Raw genomic sequence first — 23,948 nt, forward strand, 5'->3', positions numbered from 1 at the left:
GGCTCGGTCCGGCTGCGCATCGCGGAGCACGGCGGGGGCATGGCGGGTACTCCGTGCTTGCGGGGGCCGGCGGGCCAGGGTCAGCCTGGGAATAGGCGCTCCCTGGGTCCGCACCTTCCCAGTGGGGAAGTCACTGCAGTTGCCCTCTTGCCTCCCGAGAGGTCAATGATCTTCCCTGCCGCGACCCCGCTGCCGTGGGCCCGGACCCTTTCCCTTTGCCCGTGGTTATCGAGGATCCTTGTGCCTGCCCCCAGGCGATCTGCTCGGGCGTGCGGCTGCCCCGGCATTACACATCCACAAGCCAACCCGCCACTGAACAGCTGGCAATGCCCTATAAACAACTTGTGTGCGAAAGCCACAGCCACTGCAGCATGTCACAGAGGAGCAGCAGGAGAGAGCAAAGCCTTGCCAAGGCCTGGGGCTGGGAGGGAGGAGATGGGTTGGAGGTGGATACAACCTGGCCAAGGCATCTCTCTAGTGATGCAGTTCCAGCTGCATTCAGTGCTTCAGTCTATGGACATGCATCATTCCCTGCCTGCCCTACAGGTGCAGGAGCTGTCCCATGCCCACAGAGACAATTAAGCTAGCTCAGAGCAAGCACCACAGCATAGTGACATTTGCACTGGCTCCTCCTGGGCCAGCTTGGGTCTGGAAGCAATCTAGTTGGGTTTATTAGCTTGGGCCTGGTTCCAAGCAAATGCAGGCTGAACCATGATGTGCAGCTTTGCACCAGAGAGCTGTACCAGTCCACACTTCTGGCTCAGGGATGTCTGCACCCTCCTGCCCTACATGCTTCTGTCAGCACAGGTGCAGCACAGCAGGTCTGTAACACACCAGGGCAGCTCGAAGATAGGAGAGACTCGGAATCAGCCCTGATTTACATGGGTGTAAATCAGACAGACATCTGGTTGGAAATCCTGCTTGTTCACAGCAAACCTAAAGGAGAGGCTTGGGAAATTTAGCACAAGGAGGAGGGACAGCTACTGAACTGGCGTCTTGCTACACCCCTCCTGAGAAGCATCCCACTGCGAGACAAGAGATCTTCATCTTCTTATAGCACAGATGCTGCACAGTGCCTCACTCAGAGTTTTATCCGGCCCTTAATAACATCTGCCACACTGCAGTGCACAGAGTACAGGAATGGTCAGGACAGCAGGGCATGACTTTTTCTTGGCAAATGCTATGAATGTTGTGGATTTAGTGGGAGGGAAGCAACTCTCAATAAAAGATACAAGATCTTGAGATAGAACAAGTAGTTCTGGGAGAAGCAGTACTAATGACTCTCATTTGCAATGCCTCTCCTCATTCCTACTTAGCGCGGATGACCTGAGGTCTACCAAGCAAGGAACTTGCTAGCCTTTCCCCTCAATAATGGCAGTAATAAGGTCTTTTTCTTCTGTAAAACCGTGTCTTAAATTGTCAGAAGTTAATAGTGTCTGTCAGATGTGGTTGAAAATTGGTAAATGTCCTCTGAATATCTTAGTGAGTACAAGAAGCTACAAAAAGGGAGAAAATCCCTTCCTTACCTCTATGGGAAACAAAACTGAGTATCAACTAGCTGGCATAAATACTGAATTCAAATGGCGATATACCAGGGATTTATGAAAACAAAGTAAAAATTTTCAGTATGTATCATCACACCGCTTCTTAGAGCTCTGCTAACTTAAGTCCCCATCCCCCAGTCCTGTCCATCCATGGGGCCCTGAGTACCAAGCTGTTCTTTTTCTTTTATTTGGAAATGCTAAAGGCACCTGGCAGTACTACCACAAGCAGTAATTATTTAAGACAGAAATACACTGTGGCGACAGCCTAAACCTCAGTTGACATGAAGAGGCAGTAAAATTTACTGAGGGAAATATTATTCCAGAACACAGTGTAACCAGAGAAATCCCACTGCTTCCAGTGTAGGGAATAAATAGCATTTTGGTGGATCCTGAACATGGGCTCATCTTGTGCAAATTATTGAAGCTATATTGATATATGCTGCCCAAATATCTGGAGGGAGTTTCCTAGAAAACGGGGAGTTTTGGATATATTGTGTACCTTCCTGGAGGGATTTTCTTTTGTGGTTAGGGATTTTCCCACAGCAAGCAGGGAGAAGCTCATTAACCCTTATCACTGCATTCTGTACCCGAGGTCGTGTGTGGCCTGCTCTGAACCGCTGCTTCTTTCCTTTTTATCACCAATATCCAGCACTTTCTGCAAAATACCGGCAGGTGCCGCCACTGGCTCAGCAATCGCCCAGGGCTGGGCTGTTCCACGGGCAGGAGCGGGCACGGAGCCTCCTCCATGTGCTGCGCACCCTCCACAAGCCAGGAAAGGTTTAGACTGAAGCACATCACAGCTCCAACAGCACAGAGGGTAAAGGCCCTTCACACCGGAATTTATTTCTCTGTGGCAGATCGTGTCACAGAAATACAGACCTCATAGCTCAAGTTGCAGGTCCCCATATTCCTCCCACAGGAAATGAGGCCCCGTGGAGTCAAACCTGCGCTGTTTCCTCCAGTTCCAGTGTGCATTTGGCAGCTGCCCTGTCTTTAGTGGGACTGTGCAGCTGGGGATGCCCAGCCCTGGTCCTGAGCAGGAGAAACAGGTGGTGGATGGACACTGTCTTCCAGATCTGGATGTGTCTGATAGAGACTTGACTCCTAGAGCTGTTTCAAAGCAATGACTTGGCCCCTCTGGTGAGTGCACAGACATGGAAGGAACAAGAGCTGGGAGAAACAAATGCTCCTTGAATAACTGTACAGAGGCAAGAGTTAAGTAGTCCTTTTTCTCTCCCTGCTGAATCAGAAGACACTTCATATGTTTTGGTTCTGGAACAAAGGTCAAGCAAGTGCAGTCGTGGCTGCTGAGACTACTCGATGCCCTGGGTCACCACGACTTTGCTTCACGTACAAACTGTACAGCACACACTGATTCACCCAATTTTGTCACTACATCCATGAGCTAGATGGGTGTCTCCTTCCTTGTGTCCTGTGAAAAGCAGTCATTGGCCTCTCTCCTCCATGACAGCAATAGTCTGCCCTTAGAAAAAATGGGGGGAAGATTTCTTTTTATTAGCCTTCTTGTTCAACACTCCTGGTTGCCAAGGGCTGTGGTCATTGGTCATGGCATAGCTCACAGTTAGGCCACTTTGCTCTTCTCTCTGTTAATGATGTCACCATCAGCAATGCAAACCTCTCAGTTGAGGCAGACAGGCCATCTTCAGTCCCTGAAGCTAGTCCCTGCTTCATTCTGAGTCACATATGAAAGGTGGGATTGCAATTTGGTATAAAAAACATCCAGAGGAATGAACTGCTCGCCTGAACATCCTCACACTAGGTCAAGTGGGTAGGACACAGGTGCTAAGTAATTAGAGACTTGCCCATCTGCCCATTCGCTCCTAGCTGGTGACCAAAGAAAGAAAAAACAGGTAGTAGTCTAAGGCTAGCTTGGGCCAGAGTGAAATTGAACCAGTAAGCAAAACAAGTTTTTTAAAGTTTGATCTATTTTCCCTACTGACACCAACCATGATCAGATCATTGCTATGACTGTTTTCAGGGCCTACAGGTGCTTTTGCAGACGCTCGACAACCTCTTTGCTCTGAACAGTCCCTGTGCTCACAGCTGCACAGGCAGAGGTGCAGTTTCCTGCCTCAAGAGCTGGATACACCTGACAGTGAGAGATCATCTGGTAAAGGATGGTGGTCCTTTACCCCGAAAGGACCCTGCATGAAGGAGACTCCAGTTCACCAAATGCAGCCTTCAAAGCTCTTTTACCTTTGTCAGGAAGCAACGGCTGTAACCGGCCGCCGTCACAAACCGGATCTTCGAGAAACTCAGAGCAGCTGAAACCTCCCGTTCCCCAAGCAGTTCTGTGGGAGGAGAGGAACGAAGCAGAACGGATACAGGTAAGCTGAGCTGCACAGAGCAAACAAGCAGAGGTGAAGTACTAATCTTTAGTTCACATATTGAAATAATCTATTCCAGCAAAACGAGATTTTAAAAGGACACAATTGAAATTGTGAGAACTTTTTGTAACTGCTTCAGTGCAGACAGAGGTGGGGAGTGTTACCATAATACTGGGCAAAACAAGCTCTCTGGTGGGAGAATAACAAACTTTATTATAAATAACCTGGCTGCAAAGGAGATGTCAATTCACACACAGCAGTTTATTTACAAAGGCATGCCAAGTCTAGACTTGTTTTTGTTTTAATTTACTGCATCAAAGATAGCAAAAGAGAAACAACCAAACAAAAACTGAGCCAAAGGAATTGTCTCTGAGTATGCCTGTTTCTTAGAGATTGCCCATATCCCTTTAAGGCAGCACAAAGCCCTTCTTTATAGTGATTGGAAAATGACCTCCTAAATTAAAGCAGCAGGGTCAAACTGACCACACATTATCTAGTGATGGACTCAACTATTGCCTCATAACTTACAGAATTGTTTATAGTTCTTGTAGTTAGAAAAAAGAAATTCCTCAAATCACACTGACTTATCTTTCAAAAACAAACCTCTTTACAATAGCATATTTTGGGAAAATCACATGTTAATATTGAATCCACTGTTGTCTTGCAGAAACTGCAAGAAACAACCATCATCTCCAAAAGCTGCTGTAACACTACAGATCCCTCCTGCCTCCCCAGTTAATTGGCAGATGATTCCTGTGAACTTTGAGGAAAACACCTATAAGAAGGGTCCAACAAGGATCCATTCAGGATGTGGTTGTTTACACCTGCAGTTAGTTTCCTCAAACATTTATCTGTACCATTTCTCTGCATCAGTCCATAAACAGATCCATCTCTCACACCATGTACACACAACACGGGTAGTAAAAGAAACTTCAGTCATAAACAAACAAACCAACAAACAAAACCCCCACAGAACAGCACAACTAAAGAATGTTCAGCTTGTAAAATCCAGTCCTTGGCACTGGGACTTGCCAGGACTAGAATTGCTGGTACAAACTTGACTCATGCCTACTCTAAATGAGTTACAGAACTGGAGTTATAACATGACCCCCACTTATTTTGCCTGGGGTTCCATATATTCAATGCACTGAAGACAGTGCTGAATGAGCAGCTAGTCACTCTTCTGTTTTCTCTTATTGGCACAGTGTCTGGGCCACACAGTGAATGTATTTACTGAACACCAGCCACACCCTGTGCAGAATACAGAATTATTCATTTACTCCTGGGCAGTTATTTGGTGCCCATCATGCAGTAGCCTACTGATTTGGACACAGACTATTTCGTTATCATCACTGGAGGTGAGGGAGGGTGGGGTTAGGCTAAACCCCATTTTACAACAGGGGCCCAGAAGCCAAAATCTTCAGTTTGAGTGCTAAACTTGTGACAAAGATCGATTGGTTCCCTCACCCTTCACTCCAGGTTGTTTAGCATTTCCCATCATTGTCTATGGTAAAACTCATTTCCAGTTCCATCGGTTAAATTAAACCCTTGGTGTCCCAAACAGAACATGCAGAATCTGGGAGACTTGCAAAGTGACCACCTGTGAAGAGCTGAAGTGCAAAGCACAAAAAAGACAAACCCATTTTTCCCCAACCAGTTTTCAGCTAATAACAAGAGCCGACTTTCTCTTCCTAAAACACACTGTGGTTGCTGATAAAGCTTTCCCAGAACTGATTGCCTGTGTGTGCAAAGACAAAAGCCCCTCAGTACTCAACTGTGAGATACAGCCGTGCTCAACCCAAAACTTTTACCACCCCTGACAAGGTCTGTGGCCTGGACCTGCTCTGAGCAGTGACCTCTGGCAGTGAACAGACAGGGAACCCAGTGCCTTACAGAGCTATTGCCCCATCTCCCTGCTCCTCAGAGCTTGCCCTGGAGGTAGGCACATAGTCTGTCTCTCGAGCTGAAACTTCAAACACTAGGAAGCCCACAGCTGGAACTTGCTTAGCAAGCAGAGAATGATGCTTACACGTAACTAACAATCTTTGACTCGCAGGCATTTATATATTTCCATTCCTAATTCCTGCAAAATTCCTCCAGGGCTCTTGTCATACCTTTACAGACAAGATGCAGGTATAAACAACAGCCCACCCCAGCCCTGTGTTTTAGGAGACAGATTTAAAAGTGGAGTTATTCAAGAAGTGAAAGGCAAAGCCTGTAATTTTTTGTGTGTTTTGGGCAGGAGCAGGAGAGGAACTTGCAGTACACTCAGCACTGGTTCCTTTGATGATTGCATGAGTATATACATGTGGCTTAGGCCACAGTTTTCTCTGCAATTCTTACTGTAGGAACTGACTCTTTAGGGAGATAGGGAAAATAAAGAGGAAATTCCTGTGCCATCACTATTTATTCTATGAATCAGCTTGCATATCCAACAGGGTACTATTCCCACTTGAATTTGTGTTTTGTTCTCGTGGCAGGCTCCAGAGACCCCATGTTCATCTGTCTCCTGACTGACTAGGTCTACTGTAGTTTACAAGATTTTTTTAAGAACAGAAAGGTGAGCTCTTCTGTAGGCTATTTTTTTTTGTTTTCTGAAATCTGAGCATGGTGCAGGTTTTGCTTTCTCAGACACGAGGGAGCTGCACTGTTTGTTTATTCTACACCATTTGTGCAAAGCCAATCTGCCAGATGCAAATCTACCATGAGTCTGCAGCAAAGGAAAGCAACATTCTACATCCCCTTACAACACAAGAGCTTGGCAAACCACATTCCAGGCACGTCCACAGCACCCAAATGCATTTAATCCACACAGCAAATACATTAACACAGTACTGGTGATGAAAAATAGCAAAGACCACAAGAGGGAGGAGGGCGTGGGATCAGTGGGGAGGATTCTCAACTTGCAGGGTAGTGTCTGTGATGATTCCACACAGACTTTCCCTGTTTTATTGCATCTTTGAGGAGAGGAGGTGATGGGAGTGGTGGGAACACACCTGCTTGAATAGGGAAAGCGCTGTGAGCTGCCACCATTCATCCCACAGGGAAAGGAGACAGAACTGTACGTGGCAAAGCACCTCCACAGCCAACAGTGCTCCTGAAGCCACCTCCTATGGATTCCATACAGCCACCCACCCCCAGTGCACCAGGCCCTCCCCAGGCAGAGCACCCATCCCGCAGGTGGCCACGTGCAGGAGCTGGGGGAGGCCTGGCAAGCACAGAGCCCACAGAGTGCACCACTTGCCTGTGACTGAACAGGTACCAGAATATTCATCAGCGAGAGCCTGGCACTTCCCTGGCTGCCCTGGGAGCTGGAGGAGCGTGGTGGGAGGTGAGAAGATGGCTGCTGCAGGCCTCGGGACACCGAGCACAGCACGCACAATGCAGCCTCTGTTCAAAGCACACAGCAACAGAATCGAAACCACTTCATTTCAAGGGGCATTCAGGCCTGGAGCCGCGACTGGCACAGGGACAATTCTCCAAAGTGGCAGAGCTCCTGTTGAGGGAGCGAGTCCTGCCTGGTTCCTGTGGATACAGCAGTGTGCAAGAGCTTCAAGGGCCAGGGCCTCTGCATTTGTCCACCCACAGTCTGAATTTTCAAAGATGTATCTCAGAAAATGAAGCAAGATAGGTTTTTTTCAGATTTATAACTGACTGCTCTAGAGCTTAAGCCTCTATTTCATTACACCACTGTAAGAGGAACATGGGTCTGTACCATCAACCATTTACCTCTCCACAGCTGCAATGGGTATTATTTTAGGTACTCTTGACTGCAGCTCACCTGTGGGAGAGGCAAATTGTTCACCAGGTTACCAGAATGGTGTTTCACCTGTGCATGCAGCAGGCAATCCTGCAACAAGATGCAGCTCAGCTTTGAGATGATTAAACAGATGAAAAATACGAGGCTTGAGGGATCCAGTTTCACTGCAGCTACACAGAAACCAACTGTAAAAAGGCTTTATTTTTTTTCTCGGTACCCAGAATGCAGAATTGAACTCAGGAGACTCTTCCCCTACCTCAGAGAGGCTTCACAGACTGATTCTTTTTATGTTAAGACAAAAGTATCCAAAAGGACTTGAAACACCAGCACAGTTTGCCAAGGGAATAGAATTATTCCCGAAGCCAAAACCAGAGTAAGATGTTATCAGTTATTCAACTTCAAAGGGCACCCAACATACACTTTATATTCTTGTACACTGTGATTCACAAGCATGAGATACTGTTAAAGATGCACTTTTAAGTTAAGGCTTAAAAAAAAAAAAAAAAAAAAGTCTTCAGCTCTTTAAATATTGGAACTGTTAAAGAAACCATGAAGCAAACAGCTTTTAAAAGCTCTTCTGTCATAGGGAGAATGCCATGAATCACACACACATTAGCAGATATGTGCAAATGTCTGCTGCAACACAAGGACAGACCTCAACCATTTTGCCATCAAAAAGTCATCTACATTTTAAGCCTGTTATTCACAACTGTAACACTTAATTAGAACTTGCAGTTTGTGGCTGTGGGAGTGTTGCAGAAAATACCACAGCAATAAAAATTATGCACCTGTTCAAAAGTGTGAAAAATTTGAAACTTTCATCTGCAGTATTTGGGTTACCAGTTACACCTGAGGTACCAGCTAAAGCACCATTTAACTTCAGGTGCACATTGCAGTGCCAAAAAATATGCAAATTAAATTATTTAATAAGTCAGGCAGGCAGGAGGCTTCTACATGTGGTAGAAGTCAAGCGTGGGGAAGCTTTAGCTTAGCCTTTCACAGTGTTTAAAGGTTATCTATCACCTTACTGTTTGCTATGAGCCATCTCAATGCAAAAAGAACAGTATCATTCTCATTTCCACTGCCAAATCTAACATCTGCAGTGTCTGCATTACAAAAAAATTACCTCTTTGTACTGAAGAAAGCAATATGCAGGTTTCAGTGGAGATTCAAGAGTTTCTCTTTTACCCAAACCTTACAGACACACTATTACTACACTAACTTAACACCATGGCCATCCTCAAATCTTGGGTCCTCTGTTAAAAAAAAACAAAACAACACAACAAAAAACATAAGATTAACAACACTGAAGGAAAACAATAGCTTTGTTTCCCCTTATCAAAGTAAATTCCTTTGCAAGACTATTTAGCTTACTGTTCTCATCTTCATACTCCACCCATTTTCCAGTATAGGTATCACTGTAACTGGAGTACCTTTAAAAACTGAGTACTTCATTTCCAAATTATTTAGATAAGCTTTCAGATAAAAAGCTTTAGAAAAGTAGTATTTTTCACCAGAATCTACCAATAATGTATATACCATTTTGAAAAATCTGGATGTGCTGAAAACATCCATCCTACCCCCCAAAAGGAAAGCTGTTGATCTAAACTTTAATTCCCATGATGATTACTTGGGAGTTTTACTAAATGCAGTACTGCTTCCTGTATGTTTCTGTGTAGATCAGAACTTGGTTCACTAAGTCACCTTAAAGATAAAATCTGAGCTGCTCACTTTCCAGGCAGTATTTGTGTGCTAATGATGCCTTTCTGCACACCCATTTTACTCTGAAGGAGCATTTCCAGCTTACAGAGGAGCAGCATGTTTTATTTCTGGGCACATCTGTTTCCTACACTTAAACTACACTCTTGATCTAAAAGTGTTATCAAGTAAATTTATGAGGCACTTAAGCACTAAGTATCTACGTGAATCTCTCGTCAACCCCTTAACAGAAGAGAGTAGGGAAAGAACACAGTGTGAAAAATAATGAAAGATCTGAGTGTCAAAATAACTCTGGCAATCTTAAATGTCATAGTCTTACCTAGAAAGAAGAACTGGCACTTTCTCATTTGTAAGTGACATTAAAAGAAAGCAAGATGAATTTTATAAGTTTTATTATACAAAAAATGATCCAAACCCATAAGAACTCTTCTACAGTTCTAAAAGTTTTGTTCTGCAACCTATACTTCCATATGCTTTTCCAGAAAGGCAAGGTAAAAATCCTCATTAGTCCCACTTTCTTCTTAGCAAGAGTCTTGAAAAAACCAACCGTAGTTGCATCGAAATTTATTCTTTGTACTCCAGGAATTGCTGAAGTCTTTTCTTATGTTCTGTAGACACTTGTACAGCACTAGAAATAAATGCAGAACATTTTACATTAAAAGTAATACAGCACAAAAATTAAGCCTCATGCCAAAATTGAGTGTATATTGAAATCAATTGCACTGAAGCTAAATTTTATGAAAAACCATCTATGTTCCAAGACAAAGAAGGGTATTAACCCTTGAAACTGCCAATTCTTATCTCAACAGCTTCTGAAAAATACCTGTACCAGGAAACCTTGCCCATTTCCTTACCTAAACAGCAACTGATTAATTTGCAAGGATGATTTAGGTAAGAAAGAATCTCCTAAAATGATCCCTCCTGTGTACTGAGCACTTCTAAACTGAGGGACATTTCATCCCCAGAGGGAGAGATGGGCAGATACTACAAGGAAGTTTCAGTTCCACATATTCTAAGGCCAAGTATGGAAGTTTGCCTGCTGGGAGAGTGGCTGAGGAAGAGTTGTTGGACAACCAAGAAGTGATGGAATTTCATTATTTGGACCCTTCATAAAATTCTCTCTCTGCAGAACAATTGTCTCTAGTTGATTTATTTTCTTTTCAGCAGCTCAGATTTATTAAGCAAGTGGTATTCATGAAATGCTTCTAAAGAGTTCATGAAAAGTCACTAAGAAAAATTGCCCAGAAATCTATGAATAATAAATTTCTAAGAGGGACCATATATCTACACAGGAAGTTTTTAAGGTTCCACAAATCAAAAAATACTAAAATACCACATTATAATAATGACCAGAAGGGATTTTTTTTTCCCTAAACTTCCCTTTTCACAGGTTCTACAATAACATTAATTAAACTAAATTAAACAAACAAGCAATCGTGAGGAAGTTCTTACTTCAAGTGTTCTCCAAAGACAGTAGTTATCCGGTATAGGGCTGTTTTCAGAGATGCTCTAAGTGCAAACCGTAGTGTTTTGTAGGATGTGTCCACCAGACTCCCTGAAATTCGGGGAGGTTTGCTAGAAACATGTGGCAGTTTGAAATGTCTGTCTACGACCTGATTGGGGAAAATAGATTCTTGTCAATCATTTCATAATGTAACTAGTGACATATTTGTGTCAAATAAAGCAAAAACAAAGTGCAAGTTCAGAAATTCCACCAAGATACACAAAAATGTTTTGGAGACTGAGTTCTGTGAAATAAGATTCTCTGTTACTGAGTCTTAAGCTAAGCATATCACATGCTACAGGAGAAACACAATTCTGTCCTGTTTCTTTCACAAACAAGGATATTGGCTTTTTCCCCCCTCGGTGACTGTTCTTGGAATAGATGACTTACACTGAAGAACTTTAATAACCTCTAAATTCTTTCCAAGGATCTCCATTAGGGCAAAATGTAAAATGATTATGTTAATAGAACACGGACAGCCTTGGAAATAAAACTAGACTTTTAAAAACACACATTACACAAACATCAGTAATTTGAGAGCAGTGTCTTAGTGTTAGTAGAGACACAGATTTTATCTCCTCAGATTTGCAATGTCTCCAAGTGCTCAATGTTGCACCAGGAATCGTGTGCAACCAAATAAAGATTAAATTCCAACTCTGCAAAAGATATTGTATTAGAATTGCTGCATCCCTGAAATAAATTCTTCAACTAGTACACAGTAGCATTTCTTTAAAACTAAACATTCCATATTTTCTCCTTCCACATTTTAAAAAACCAACAGGGTTTTTATTCAGCTGTTTCACAGTGTACATAGTGGCAACCAGCTGTTTTCATTAGATTAACTGCAGAAGAACTGTTTTGTGGCAGCAACTTCAATGTTATGACTAGTCAGCAAGGTTATTATGTAAAATCAACAAGATTCCTTCTCCTCTCCTAAACTTGCCTTGCAGCAAGAAAAAGTTAACAGTTTTACCTCCTGAAGAGTCAGTAACGTGTTCAGGATAGCTGGCAGTGTAGTTTGGACAACTCCAAATTGGTCTTCAGTAAAGGAGGCTGCTACCAAGTGAGACAGACCTTTCATAAAAAAAAAATTTGTTGTAATTAATGCTTCAAAAGGTGAGAATCCAAAAACAAAGATCATGGTGTTCTAGAAGATTCCATTAGTGTGCTAGAATTCCTCAGGACTTGCTGCTGCCAGCTGACAGTCAGCTCTGACTCAAGGACTAACCACTCACTTGTTTGACAGGTGTATAAGATCCTGAGGTTGGTAAAGCAAGCGAGATTATATAAAAATTATGTGTGATTCCCATCTCCAGACTCTATACATGCCAAGCCATCATGTTCAATCCAACACAGCAAGGCACATCTGCCCATAAAACACATCACTGAGGAAACTGATCAACTTTTCACAGTCAAATGTAATAGAAGATTCTATCAACACTGGTATTTACTCATGACTTTGAAAGAAGAAAAATCCAAAATGTAACTTCATACTGTCATTGTTCTTCTAATTCTCTGTAAACCATTTTTTTTGTTTATTTGCTAAGTTACTTTAGTCATGTTTGTGTCTGGAATGCAGTTGTGTTTCTGTCAACAGCATTTCAAAGATTTGCATTGTTACATTTATACAGCTCAGAGCCCAGAGAGTTTTCCATGAGCCAAGAGAGTGGATCACCTGGAAACCACTTACCTTCCAAAGCCCAGATGTGCATTTGGGCATCAGAGAAGACGGCCTGGATGGAGGCTTCTGGGTGCTGAGAAGAAACCAAAATGTTTTGAGTACACTTTATAAATAATACCACCAAGGCCAACAGATCTTGGGAAACAGACAGAAAAATCTGATCTAACGAAGTAAAATTCTTTTTGGAGAGGAGCTTCCCACAACATTACAGCTGTAATTGAGGAGGGGAATAAAAAAAGGGGGAAGAAAAGGATATACACTAGCTAGTTTCCAAGGGCTAAGATTGCTTTAAGCAAAATGCAGTTTCTAATCAGATGAGTTTTAAAAAGCACTGTTATTCTTATTTTCTGCAGTTATGGGACAATCCTGCTGCAAAACTCACAGCAAGCAAGTTGTACTTCTGGAAAGCCTCAGATGAAAATACAGCTTTTAAAGCCATTACCTGTGTCTCAAACACAGGACCACCCTTACCTTGCTGAAGAAATACATTATCAGCGCCCGTTTGGACAAGAAGGTTTTTATCTGAAAAGAAACAAAATATTAAACATATCATCTGCATTTATTTAAGGCATGCACAGTTGGCCCTTCTCAACCCTACCACCTTCACACAGCATAAAGCCATTGGGAGGGGAGGGAAGGATTTGTATTATATAAGCTAAGTGGAGAAGGAAGTATTCATTCCATAAAGTGGGAAATTCTTCCAGAGAGGTATCACCTAAGCTGCACCTCCTATGCACTGCTATTTTACTCCACCTGTTCTTGCTTGTTCTGAAGCCATGTGTAAATAAATCTTGGCTGCACTGCCTCAGTGCCAGTTCTTGCAGCAGAGAGCACAGGGAAGGATTCATGGTGAGAACCATTCATTTGCTGATCTGCAAGAAAAAAATACAGTATCTTCAGGAAAATTGATGGCTGTCAGTTTAATCCTCACAGTGCAGCTCTCCATTGACAAGGCTACTGCACCTATGGCTGTGAGGCTCAAGAGATGTGGAAGAACCTCTACCTGAAACTGATGTCCACAGCTTTGGTCCCCTTCTCATGACATGGGGACTTTGGACTGGTCCATGCCAAGGAGACTTTATATCCACAACTCCCATCTTGTAATTTAAAGCAGGAGAGCTGAAAGGTGAACCAACATCAGAGCCAGGAGATGTCTTCACAGGCATCAGGGATGGCTTAACCAGTGGAGACATGGAGGCTCTGAGAACAATGTTGGACCTCTGTGACTGGAATGACATGTCTTCTATCCCAGCAGCTCCTAGTGACAAAGAACACAGTGCATGAAGACAACAGACTGGCACAATGACACAGGAGATGGGTTTGTTATTTGATTGCTAATTTAACAACTTATGTATCAGAGCTTTTAAGAAAGGACATGGTTAGCCCTCTGGTCTTGCAAAGAAGTACACATCAACATAAGCATGTAAGGTTTTTAAAGTTCATCAGCTTGAAAACAGCAAGTGATGAGAAGGATCCCTGTGAATTTATTTATTTTACTCCTGCTAGCCAACATTACAACACCCTGCTATATATGTACATAAAGTGGGTTCTTAGCATTAAGTGCTAGAAAAAAGGCTGTCCACAGAAGAATGAAAAGTCATTCTGATTGACATGTAAGAAAAGGCATGTCTCCAAACCCAAGGATCAGCAGCACTAAAAGAAATTCACCTGTGACATACCAACAGTGCCTGCTGTTGCCAGGGCACTGACTGCTAAGGGATTCCATTACCTGGCAGCCTTGTGCTAACACAGCTGTGCTGCCAGGAATGATGCCCAATTCTGGCATGTAAAACACTCAAAATGCCTGGAGGCTGCTCACAGCTCAGGAGTCAGACTGGGCTTTCCTCACTCTACAGTGGTATTAGTGAATCACACAAACATAAACAGAACCTGATTTTACCATCTTAAACTAATCATAAGAGCAGTTATGCAAATTACAGAGCATCTCTTGGCAAGATTTAAATTCTCCCTGTGCTGTGTTGAACCATTTACTGAAAATGTGATAATCAGACTTTTTTTATTCATGCAAGTATGCACAAAATACTGTATTGAACATACTACCATGCAGATAAACAAACTGAGGAAACATGATAATTGCAAGTCTTCTAGCTATTTTGGGATTATTTAAATACAAATGCCTAAGACTGATTGGGGGAGGATCTTTTTTTGTATGCATTTATTTGCAGAAATCCCTCGTTTTCCTCATAAAATTTAATTGAGACTAAGGCATCTATTGCTACCTTCATGCTTTACAAACCTTTATGAGCATTTCCTCACATACCTGGAGTCTGTGGAGGTACTTTCAGCTCTCCCACTGGTGGCTTTGCTCTCCCATTTGCTGCTGCTGCTGCTTCCTGCTGTGCAATCAGCCTCTGAGTCAGGTCACTCAGGAGACTCAAACACTCCCGGGATATCGCAGTCCAGTTGTGTGGGTGCCCACCTGGCAGTGTGCACAAAGAGCAGGATTTAACCCAGCTGCTCCTCCCTGCATCTGTTCTGACAATGTCCATGTGCTCCCAGCAGGAGCTTCACTGTCACAGTGCCACTCAGCTTCTAAAACGCCACAGGGCATTTCCACTGTGACAGCTTGTTTGTACCAAGAGGAAGATGAAAACATGAACAGATTCAATGGATAACTCTAAAAGACTTCAGTGAAACCTGCTAAGCAAGCAGGCAACACAGGCAGTTCAGCCCATCAGATCTGAAATCACTGAACAGCTACAATGAACAAATATCTGTGGGATGGCAACAGAGTTTTGAAGTAGTACAAACACTAGAATTCCAGATAAGGTGCTACAAGAAGTTCCTGAAGGTTTCTAAGCAGTTTTAATTGACCTCCTCTGCCATATCTGAATACAGCAAAAGGACTGTGCACTAATTGAAGGTACAGCCAGTGTTTGCTCTCATAGCTGCAGTGGTGACTCAGTATTTGTGCCCAATTTCCCCACACTCACACCTCAACATTCAGCTTCTATACACATCTGTTAAGTTGTCCAGTCTGGGCTATCTGACTGGTGGTGTGAAGTGGGCCCTGCTTTCAAAATCCTAAACCTGTGTTTCCTCATGACTCATTTAAATCCAACAGACATCACAACTGATTGAGTTTAGCAGGTCAAACAGTATGAATATAGATAATTAAGCATCATTTTGGAAAAGGCACCACTGGGAAGAGGCTCCTGGCTTATGTAGCATACCTTACAACATTACATAATTTCTAAGAGCATTTGACTAATGGCTTTAAAAAAGGAATCAACACAAAATAATTTTTATAATTACCTGGCTGACTAAGGCTGAAGACTTCCTGTCGTCGAACAGGAGAATACTGGGAAAGTAACATCAAGTCTTGTAAGGCTAAAAACTACAAAGAAAGGAAAATGCTTTAGTACATGCAAAGTCCAATGCACTTGCTTAAAAAATGTGTAGTTATCCATACAAAATCAATTCCTGACAAAGGATGAGTTCACACTGGCTCAAACCAGTCATGTAAGAGAAAGAGAATGGAAGCAATCCCTAAAACCACTCTGAATGGGGCTGCTGAGCTACTAAGAGCTTTACTGATATGTCAGTTCTCAGGAGTTCAAGAAGATCTAACACTTGTTTTATTCTAACAGCTCAAGCAGAAAGATATTAAGACTTTAAAAAGTCTAAGAAAAAAACCTGTTTTTGTAAAGCAGAGCTCAACTACAGCTTTAGGGTCACAGTGCCTTATGGGACCAACCTAGCACTGCTTTTTCATCTGATTAAGCAATTCATGTGCCAAACTAAAAATAACCAGATTACTCACAATATGCAAAACCCTATTATAAACTGGAAATTTTAATGACATCTGAGATCATATATTAGATTTCCTGTTCCTTTAACTGTTTGTTAAACAGCTCAACTCTTCCCCACCTATCCTCAGATAATCTTATAAAGGTATTACAACCTATTGTATCTCCAGCCTTATCAGAAATCTGTAAAATCAGTAAAGGTAGATTTTGCATGTGCAAGAGAACATTCTTATCTTTATTTACATAATACCTCTTAAATGAGGTCTCCAATTTCTAAGTGTTATAATCAGTAACTCTTATTAATAATTATCACAGACCAAAATTACTCTTCTTTACTCACAGGTTTTAAGTAACTTTTTACTATTGTATTTTAGAAAAAAGAAACCAAACTTCCAGCGTAAGTATGGATATATTTTTAGTTTCAAGAAAGAACACACATGTTAAGAGCTCAAATGTATGTTGCAGGGACAAGATGCTAAGAATACAAAGGTTTGAGGAAACACCTGCTTAATGTGACAAGACTCAAAGCTGAGTTACAAAAACCTGAATGCCACCAAGCTGCTGTTTTTGCATCAGTACCCACTATGACACTGCTGTTGCACACAGATCTTACCTCTAACTAAATGAATCTTCAGCTTACAAAAACAGCATGGTGAGCACCAGCAGATGTCACTACTAAACAAATTTTCATCATTAAATTCAACAGCCTGTGGGTGCTCTGAGGCAGCTTTTCAAGAAACTAACAACACCTCAGTGAACAGAACTGGTACCTGGAAGATGTGACTGGATGCTCTGAAAAAACCCCTTTTCAGCACACACCTGTTAGGGAAGAGGTAGGAGTTCAATTACCTTTATAAGGAGGGGAGGATTGCTGTTTAAGATCTTAGGCAGGCACTGGTCTGTCTCCTGAGCAAATGTTGGTTGAATGGGAAAATGATGACTCTAAATACAAACATCAAAAGTTGTGTTATATAGAGGAAAGCACAAGAAAAATCTTATGAAAGACTAGTAAACTGGCCTGGAATTTCTAACATAGAAACAGAAAGAGTTTTACTCCTTTCATTTAAAATTTAGAAATCTTAGAAAATCCAGACATCTTTATCTTCAAATAAATGTGCTCTTGTGGGCTAATCTTACAATTTCTTTCCTGACTTTTCAGTGAACACTACACAAATATTTAAAAGCAAATTTGGAAGCTTTTTAACTCATTAAGAAAAACAAAACCGTTTGGATAAACAAATCTTTTTCGTCAGCCAAAAGGGCAAAGTCCATTTTATACTTTCACAGATGGATGATTTCTTTAGTCTTCCATGATTTTATAAGCAATACAGTAATTAGAGATGTTGACAAGGTGTTCACTGGTGCTTGTTATTATCCTTTGAGACAGGTTGCTCACACCTCAGAGCTGTTGTCATGCTTGACTCATCACTGATCTGTTCTCCACGTAGTCACAACAACTACACCTTTCTAATTAAAGCTAATTAAACACCCCAACAGCATTATATTTGCCATTTCATTCCATGACTTCTTTGCACCAATGCATACACTGACCCAGGATTTAAACCTCACTTTTTTTTCTCTTATCAAGAGTCTTAGAGTGTTTTAATTAAAAAAAAACCAAACATAAAAATCAGTTAGATGAACAATTTTTTCCTCTCTAAGGAAATACCTGGAAACAGAAGCAGAGGAGTAAGAGGAGGAGGTGGCAGTAACAAAACATTAATTTTGTAAGGAGCACAGATCTTGCTATGAGAAGGGAAAGTCAGTTAATGCCAGGCCTCTCTTGACTATTCAGTTATCAGTGACTATCTGTAGTGCTTGCTGTGAAAATTCAAGAACTCACACTGAGTTATTTCCTAGTAGAACTGCTTTTGAAATGAAAGAATTATCTGTGCCACATTGATGATGTAACTTGAGCACTGTCACAAGTACTGACCTCTGTGGCATAGATTTTGAAGAGCAGCCAAGCAATGTACCAGGTCATCAGAAGAAACACACCACTCAGCCAGGTATGGTAAAACAAGGAGAGATCCAATAAGCCACTCAGAGTGTCAAGAGGATGTAATTTACTGCAGATAAAATAAACAAGAGGATGTAAGTATTTTAGTATTCTTATTAAGAAAAATTAATGACATTAAGAAAAATAAATATTAAATAAGTAATAATGACTACAGTTTTAGTCAATTAAGGTATTAAAACTCCAGCTTCCCTATTTTAAAACAAACAGCAGTCATAAAAAAATAAGACCTCCCCCCCAAAAAGAAAACACCACAGAAAATCAGATAAAACTCATAGATGCAATCTGAAGTGTTTACCCTAATACTTTAGAGACTTACAGAAAAAAAAAAAAAAAGGTGATTTCCTAATTACTATTTTAATGACAACATGGTTCCTACAAGGAGATGCTAGTTCTTTTAGAATTCATTTCAGAAATGGCCAGAGCTCCCCACATTCTCTATGGGGAGACAAAGAACTGAGTCCTTCTGCCAAGGTGCACTTCCTCAACAAAGGAACCTCTCAACAATACTCCAAGTTTCCAGCACAATGTCCTACCCACCCATCTGTATGAAGATCCATCGTGGTACATATCCACACCTTTGGGATATAACCTAAGGGGTCAAAAAGAAACTCTGAAACAAATACATCAAAATACAAATATGAAAGACATACAGTAGGCCAAAAAAAGAAGACAAAAATAGAATTCATGCAGAGACAAGAGACTGGTCTTGTAACTCACATGGACAAGGAAACAATTTGCATTTGGGGTTACTTTGTTTTAAGAAGTAGAAAAAAGAGAATGAAAAAAGGCTTCAGGCTAGCAGCTATACACTGAGAGATGTAGACCTCTTTTATTGCTGCTTCTCACCAGCAAGTTAATTGTGTTTCCTCACTAACAAAAGAGGGTTAATATTAATTTAATATTAATTTTCACTACAGCCAAGACAGCAGCAAAGTGCTTTTAAAGACCTAATGGAATCTGCTATCGAACCACCATACTTCTAATTTATCCCCTGATGTAAATAAAGGGATAATAATTCTTGCATATTTTAACATCATTTAGGAGAACAATTACAACCAACAAAGAAGTCCTGATTTTTAGAAAGTCCAGTACAATCATCTTCATCAGCACAGATTTTTCTTTTACCACAGACCAAACTCATCTTCTCATGGGAGAGAGAGCCATCCTGCCTTTGTTTATCAAGCTCCTTAAAATAATATACAGGACATTTGAAAGTAAAGCAAAAATCTTTTTGCCTAATGTAATGGGATGATACAGCAACATTACACACAGTGAACTCCTGCCCACTGCTGGTGTGTCAGGTTCAGCTCTGGGATTACATTTCCACTACCAGGCAATGGAAGGAGAAGTCCAAAGCCTGCTGATCAAAAACTAATCAAAGTTTTCAAATACAGGAATTAGAAATAAAAAAATAGATAATTTCAGGAACGCTTACCAAAAAAGTAATATGTGACACAGAAGTTTCTAACAAAATGTAGTGATTCCACACAACTGTGTTTTATCAGGAGAGGCAAAGATCTTCTGAAACGTAAATACTTGTATTGCTAAAATCAAACAAAATAAATAGTTTAGTATTCCACGTGCAAAACAAATCAATGAAACAGTTAATAAAAATACAACAAAAAAGGACAAGGTACTTAAAAGCTTGAAGTCTAGATCAATTAAAAACTTAATTCAAGGTAATTCCAGGTGTTATATTATATGCTCCCAATCTTTCCTAATATTTTAAAACCATTTCTAGTTCTTATTCTGTTTCCTGCTTGTAATAGTGAAAACAAAGAATGGGGTAGATTGACTCAATACACAAGGGAACAAACTAGAATAACTCTGTCTAAAGCAAAATAAAGAAAATGGAAAAAAGGGCATATTTAATCTACTAGATTTCATTTGCATTCTAAATGTTCAATTAAAATATAGGGAAAATTTAGACAAGCCTGAGTTCCAGAGTAATCCTCCAAACAGCAAAACTAACGTAACACTGATGCTTTCCTCCGAACAAATAAACTACACATGTTTCCAAATGACTGAAGCAACCCAGCTGACAAATGAAACCATGAAAATGAAACTATGCAAATGCAACCAAAGTAATTTAATTTTTTTATTTTACTAGGTTGCATTAGAAAAAAAAAAGAAAAAACATAAACAAAAACCCACAACAAAAAAAAGGATAATTAATAATATTGAAATACACTTTTTTTAAATATTCTAATTACAGCATTGCCAAAATGCTGCTTGGCTTGATGATGAACAGAAAGGTCAGCATAATGCAGCACACATGTTTTTCACTAATACAACCAACCTTGGATAAAGACATCTCTTGCCAAATGGTTGGACTGTGTCAGTCTGGGAATCAGGCAAAGTTAATGGCAGCTGTGTGGCTGCAGCACTAGAAATATTTTTAAGATGATGTTTCACACTGGTACAGATTTCTGCAGGACTCCTCCAAAGGAATTAATGGAATTTCAGTTTCTATAGTGCTACACACACACATACACAAAGGCTTTAGATGTTGAGCTCTCAGCAAGATTTAATGTGCTATGTAGTCTTGAACTTTTTTTTTTTAACTGTAAAGATTTTCAGCTTTTAGGTGACCCTTGTTGTCAGCTCCTGAAATTGATACCCAGTTTGTGCACATTGTCTTTTTCCTGTAGCTCACCTGCCACCTCAGTCAGCTTTTAAAATGCATCAGAGGGGTATAGTCTAAGTGTTGAGTCCCAGCATCTCAATTTCTGTGTTCATTTAAAAGGAGCTGAGCAGGAAGGAGTAGGATGAACACTGGCATTTAAAGATGGGTATACACTTCATCTGTCAGTGACAGCAGCTGCACACAAGCAGCTCCTGCTGCCATACTCATAAATTATCCAGGCATTTTTGATCACTGTTTCACTTACACATGTATTTCTACAAAGATGCTTAAACCTCTTACCTGTATGATTGGAAATGGCAAATAATTCATGTTGTTAATAAGATAGAAAAGGCTGTAACTGTATCCCAAGAAAGCTCCAGAAAGTAGAAAGAAAAGGTGATACTCGTTTAGGCACATCTGAGGAACAGCATCTTCTAGGCTAAAATAGAAAACTTAGAATCAATTCTGAGTTCAAAACAAAAAGCTGTTCAAGACTTAGGAAACTCAAATCACAGGTTTGATTCTGCTTTCCTGATCAGTGCATCTGATGCTATCTCACTAAGTTTTTGCTAAAGTAGGACTCCCATCACCTGTTTTTGAAATTTATGCATGAAACATATGCCGTTAACCACAAGACCAAGACTTAGTTCAAGTGACAACCAACTTGTCATCAACTTTCCATGAGGAATCCTGGCAGTGTAGTTTTTCTGGTGCAGTTATTTCTCTGTACATTGCAACATGTACACAGGGGGGTATGTTTTTGTCCTTTAAAAAAGAAAATCAACATATAATTGCTGGTTTTTGAGAATACCCAAATTCTTGGGATTCTTTTTCAAAGAAATGACCAGTGAATACATTTCACAATAAAAGTTCTTTGTTTATCATGGACACACACAATTACCCTTCTGAAGGCGTGCAGGACACAGCAAGAAACTGGAACCTCCCTTTTGTCATGACTGTAGCACACCAAGTAACCAGCATTCCCATGATAGCATGAACAAAGGAATGGATGACTTGCTGAGGGTGAATAATTTTTCCTATCAGTGCTAATCGAGAGCATGGTATCGATGGTACAACTGTAAATAAAATCAGAAAAATCATTTTCACTTCTTACTAATAACATCTTTCATAAAAACAAAAAACAAAAAACCTACTATTGTCACTAAAGAACTTTTCACAGTCAGGATCAGTCACTAAATTATAAATGATCATCCTATTTAATTTAGGTATCAAAGACAGTTCAACAACTTACACAACCCACCTGCATAAAATTCAATGTTGAAGATGCTTATTATTATTATCACCATAGACATCAGGAAGATACAAAAGATGACATAGGAAGTATACAAATCATTGAAAGAATCTAAAAAAAATAAAAATAGTGTTGTTCAGAAAATTGTAATAGCACTGCAGTGATTAAGTAACAGAAAAGAGAACTTAAGCAATGGACTATAATCCACTGAATGCTTAAAGGGGAGTAATGCTCAATGGGCTTTCTAATCCCACAAGAGTCTGCCCAGCTACACAACATTTCTGCACAAAAGTGTAAACTTCATAGAAACTATTTCACACCCTTAAAACTGGTTTTGTTATAAGCAAACACACAGAAGTTTGTTTAAAAAAAACATCATTAAACTGTGGCTCAAATATCACATTTCCCTTCATTTAAGAAAAGCTGAAGCCATACAGTCACACTAAAAAGACAAGAAATTTCTTACAGGGTGGTTCTTTTGGGCTTTTTCCTATTTTCAAGGGAGGAAGGAAGTCAATTCTCTCTGCCTGGAGCAGCTCAGTGATCACAGGCATTGAGCATCCAGCTAAAAATTTCTCAGTTTTCATTGCAGGCACTCAGGGGAAGTTATTCTCACCATGAAGAGTGACTGCTTCAGGAATTTCTCTTAGGATTCAGTGCACCATAGAGAAAACTGAAGCTGTTTATAGAAACAGCAGCTGCACACAGTGGAAGGGGAAGTGCGTCCAAGGACTCAGAACAGACAACTAAAGCAATTAACCTGTTTTTTGTTTTTCTTCTGGGAGGAATACAGCCACATGAACCTGCAACACGTACTCCTACCTAGGGTGGGCAGTGGCTGCTGCGGGTGTAACACAGGAACATTTCAAAGGCCAAAGACTATTCAAAATAAAAGTGTAACACGATGCCACCGTCAGTTCGCGTTATCTGGGACTGAGCCCAAAACAACAGAGCGTAGGAGACAAAAATCCAGAAACACAAACACGTGAGAACAAAAACAGGAAAACGCGGCCGGGCACCTACTCGAGATCCAGCGCACCGGATGGAACGGGTCGAGGCCGCTGAGGATGATGAAGGCCGCGGTGCAGATGGGCAGCAGCAGCACGGACCAGGTGATAGCGGCGGCCACTCGCCAGCCCAGCACCTGCGGGGACACAGCGTGAGGGGACCGGGACCCGCCTGCCCAGTGCCTGCACGGTGACAACGGGAGGAACCGGGAGGGGGGACCGGGACCCACCAGCCCAACGCCTGAGGGATACGAAGGGTGAAGAGACCGGGGCTCATCACCCCAGAACCTGAAGGGAGATAAAGTGAGGGGCCGGAGACCGACATCATCCGCCAGCCCAGCACTTGCGGGGAGATAGCAAGATAGAACCGGGACCGGAGGGGATGCGCCGCCACCCGCCAGCCCAGCACCTAAAGGAGCGCAGCCTATGGGAAGCGCAACCCGAGGACCGACCTGCCGGAGCAGCGCCCGCTGCCCGCCCGCCGCCGCCGCCGCCGCCGCCTCCATGGCCGCGGCCCGGCCGCCCGTTCAAAGCCGCCGCCCAACGGCCCCACGTGCCGGCCTCGCGACACTTCCGCCGCGCGCCCAGGCGGCAGCCAATGGAAGGGCGCGCACACCCACACCCCCCCGCCCCCCGGGGTGCGCGAGTGACGTCATATGCGGTGGGAACTACAAGTCCCGGCGTGCCCCGCGCGGCCATGGCGGCCTGAGGGGACCT

The 23,948-nt window shown here is 41.7% G+C and overlaps 2 protein-coding genes and 1 long non-coding RNA gene across 4 annotated transcripts in view; 1 reads left to right on the top strand and 2 right to left on the bottom strand.

The window, feature by feature from the left end:
- Positions 1-7,417, bottom strand: part of GLIS1 (GLIS family zinc finger 1) — a 187,669-nt gene extending 180,252 nt beyond the window's left edge. The window contains exons 1-2 of the mRNA XM_023932390.2: positions 7,137-7,417; positions 3,762-3,856 (exon numbers count right to left, since the gene is read on the bottom strand). The gene's annotated coding sequence lies outside the window, so the exon portion shown is untranslated. The remainder of the gene's footprint in view (positions 1-3,761; positions 3,857-7,136) is intronic.
- On the top strand, positions 93-8,330 carry LOC111933031 (uncharacterized). Its single transcript, XR_002866481.2, has 3 exons — positions 93-3,892; positions 6,373-6,452; positions 6,937-8,330. It is a non-coding gene; the product is annotated as an uncharacterized LOC111933031 (long non-coding RNA).
- NDC1 (NDC1 transmembrane nucleoporin) lies at positions 7,834-23,873 on the bottom strand. Of its 2 annotated transcripts, XM_086842199.1 has the most exons (19): positions 23,684-23,873; positions 23,248-23,368; positions 22,234-22,335; positions 21,874-22,048; positions 21,273-21,411; positions 19,782-19,890; positions 18,884-18,935; positions 18,263-18,395; positions 17,176-17,268; positions 15,833-15,914; positions 14,838-14,996; positions 13,560-13,814; positions 13,310-13,428; positions 13,028-13,078; positions 12,566-12,629; positions 11,849-11,949; positions 10,824-10,984; positions 9,919-9,999; positions 7,834-8,908 (listed from the first exon to the last, which is right to left on the bottom strand). In XM_086842199.1, exons 1-18 carry the CDS (start codon positions 23,735-23,737, stop codon positions 9,936-9,938), a joined length of 2,034 nt encoding a protein of 677 aa, XP_086698325.1. In that variant the 5' UTR covers positions 23,738-23,873; the 3' UTR covers positions 7,834-8,908; positions 9,919-9,935. The 2 variants fall into 2 exon arrangements, with proteins under 2 accessions (XP_086698325.1, XP_086698323.1); XM_086842197.1 differs by lacking the exon at positions 7,834-8,908 and having other exon boundaries at positions 9,747-9,999.
- Positions 23,874-23,948: the final 75 nt, after the last annotated feature.

This window comes from Cyanistes caeruleus, chromosome 9 (genome assembly GCF_971803275.1).
Source record: "Cyanistes caeruleus chromosome 9, bCyaCae1.hap1.1, whole genome shotgun sequence".
Lineage (NCBI taxonomy): Eukaryota > Metazoa > Chordata > Aves > Passeriformes > Paridae > Cyanistes > Cyanistes caeruleus.

Excerpts from the sequence above, each read along its gene's own strand:
- NDC1 (XM_086842199.1), bottom strand. The coding sequence starts at position 23,737 with ATGGAGGCGGCGGCGGCGGCGGCGGCGGGCGGGCAGCGGGCGCTGCTC. Across the intron at positions 13,815-14,837 it reads AGTACCTCCACAGACTCCAG|GAGCTGCTGGGATAGAAGAC; the intron begins GTATGTGAGGAA and ends CTTTGTCACTAG. Across the intron at positions 12,630-13,027 it reads TAATGTATTTCTTCAGCAAG|CACCCAGAAGCCTCCATCCA; the intron begins GTAAGGGTGGTC and ends GTTTCTTCTCAG.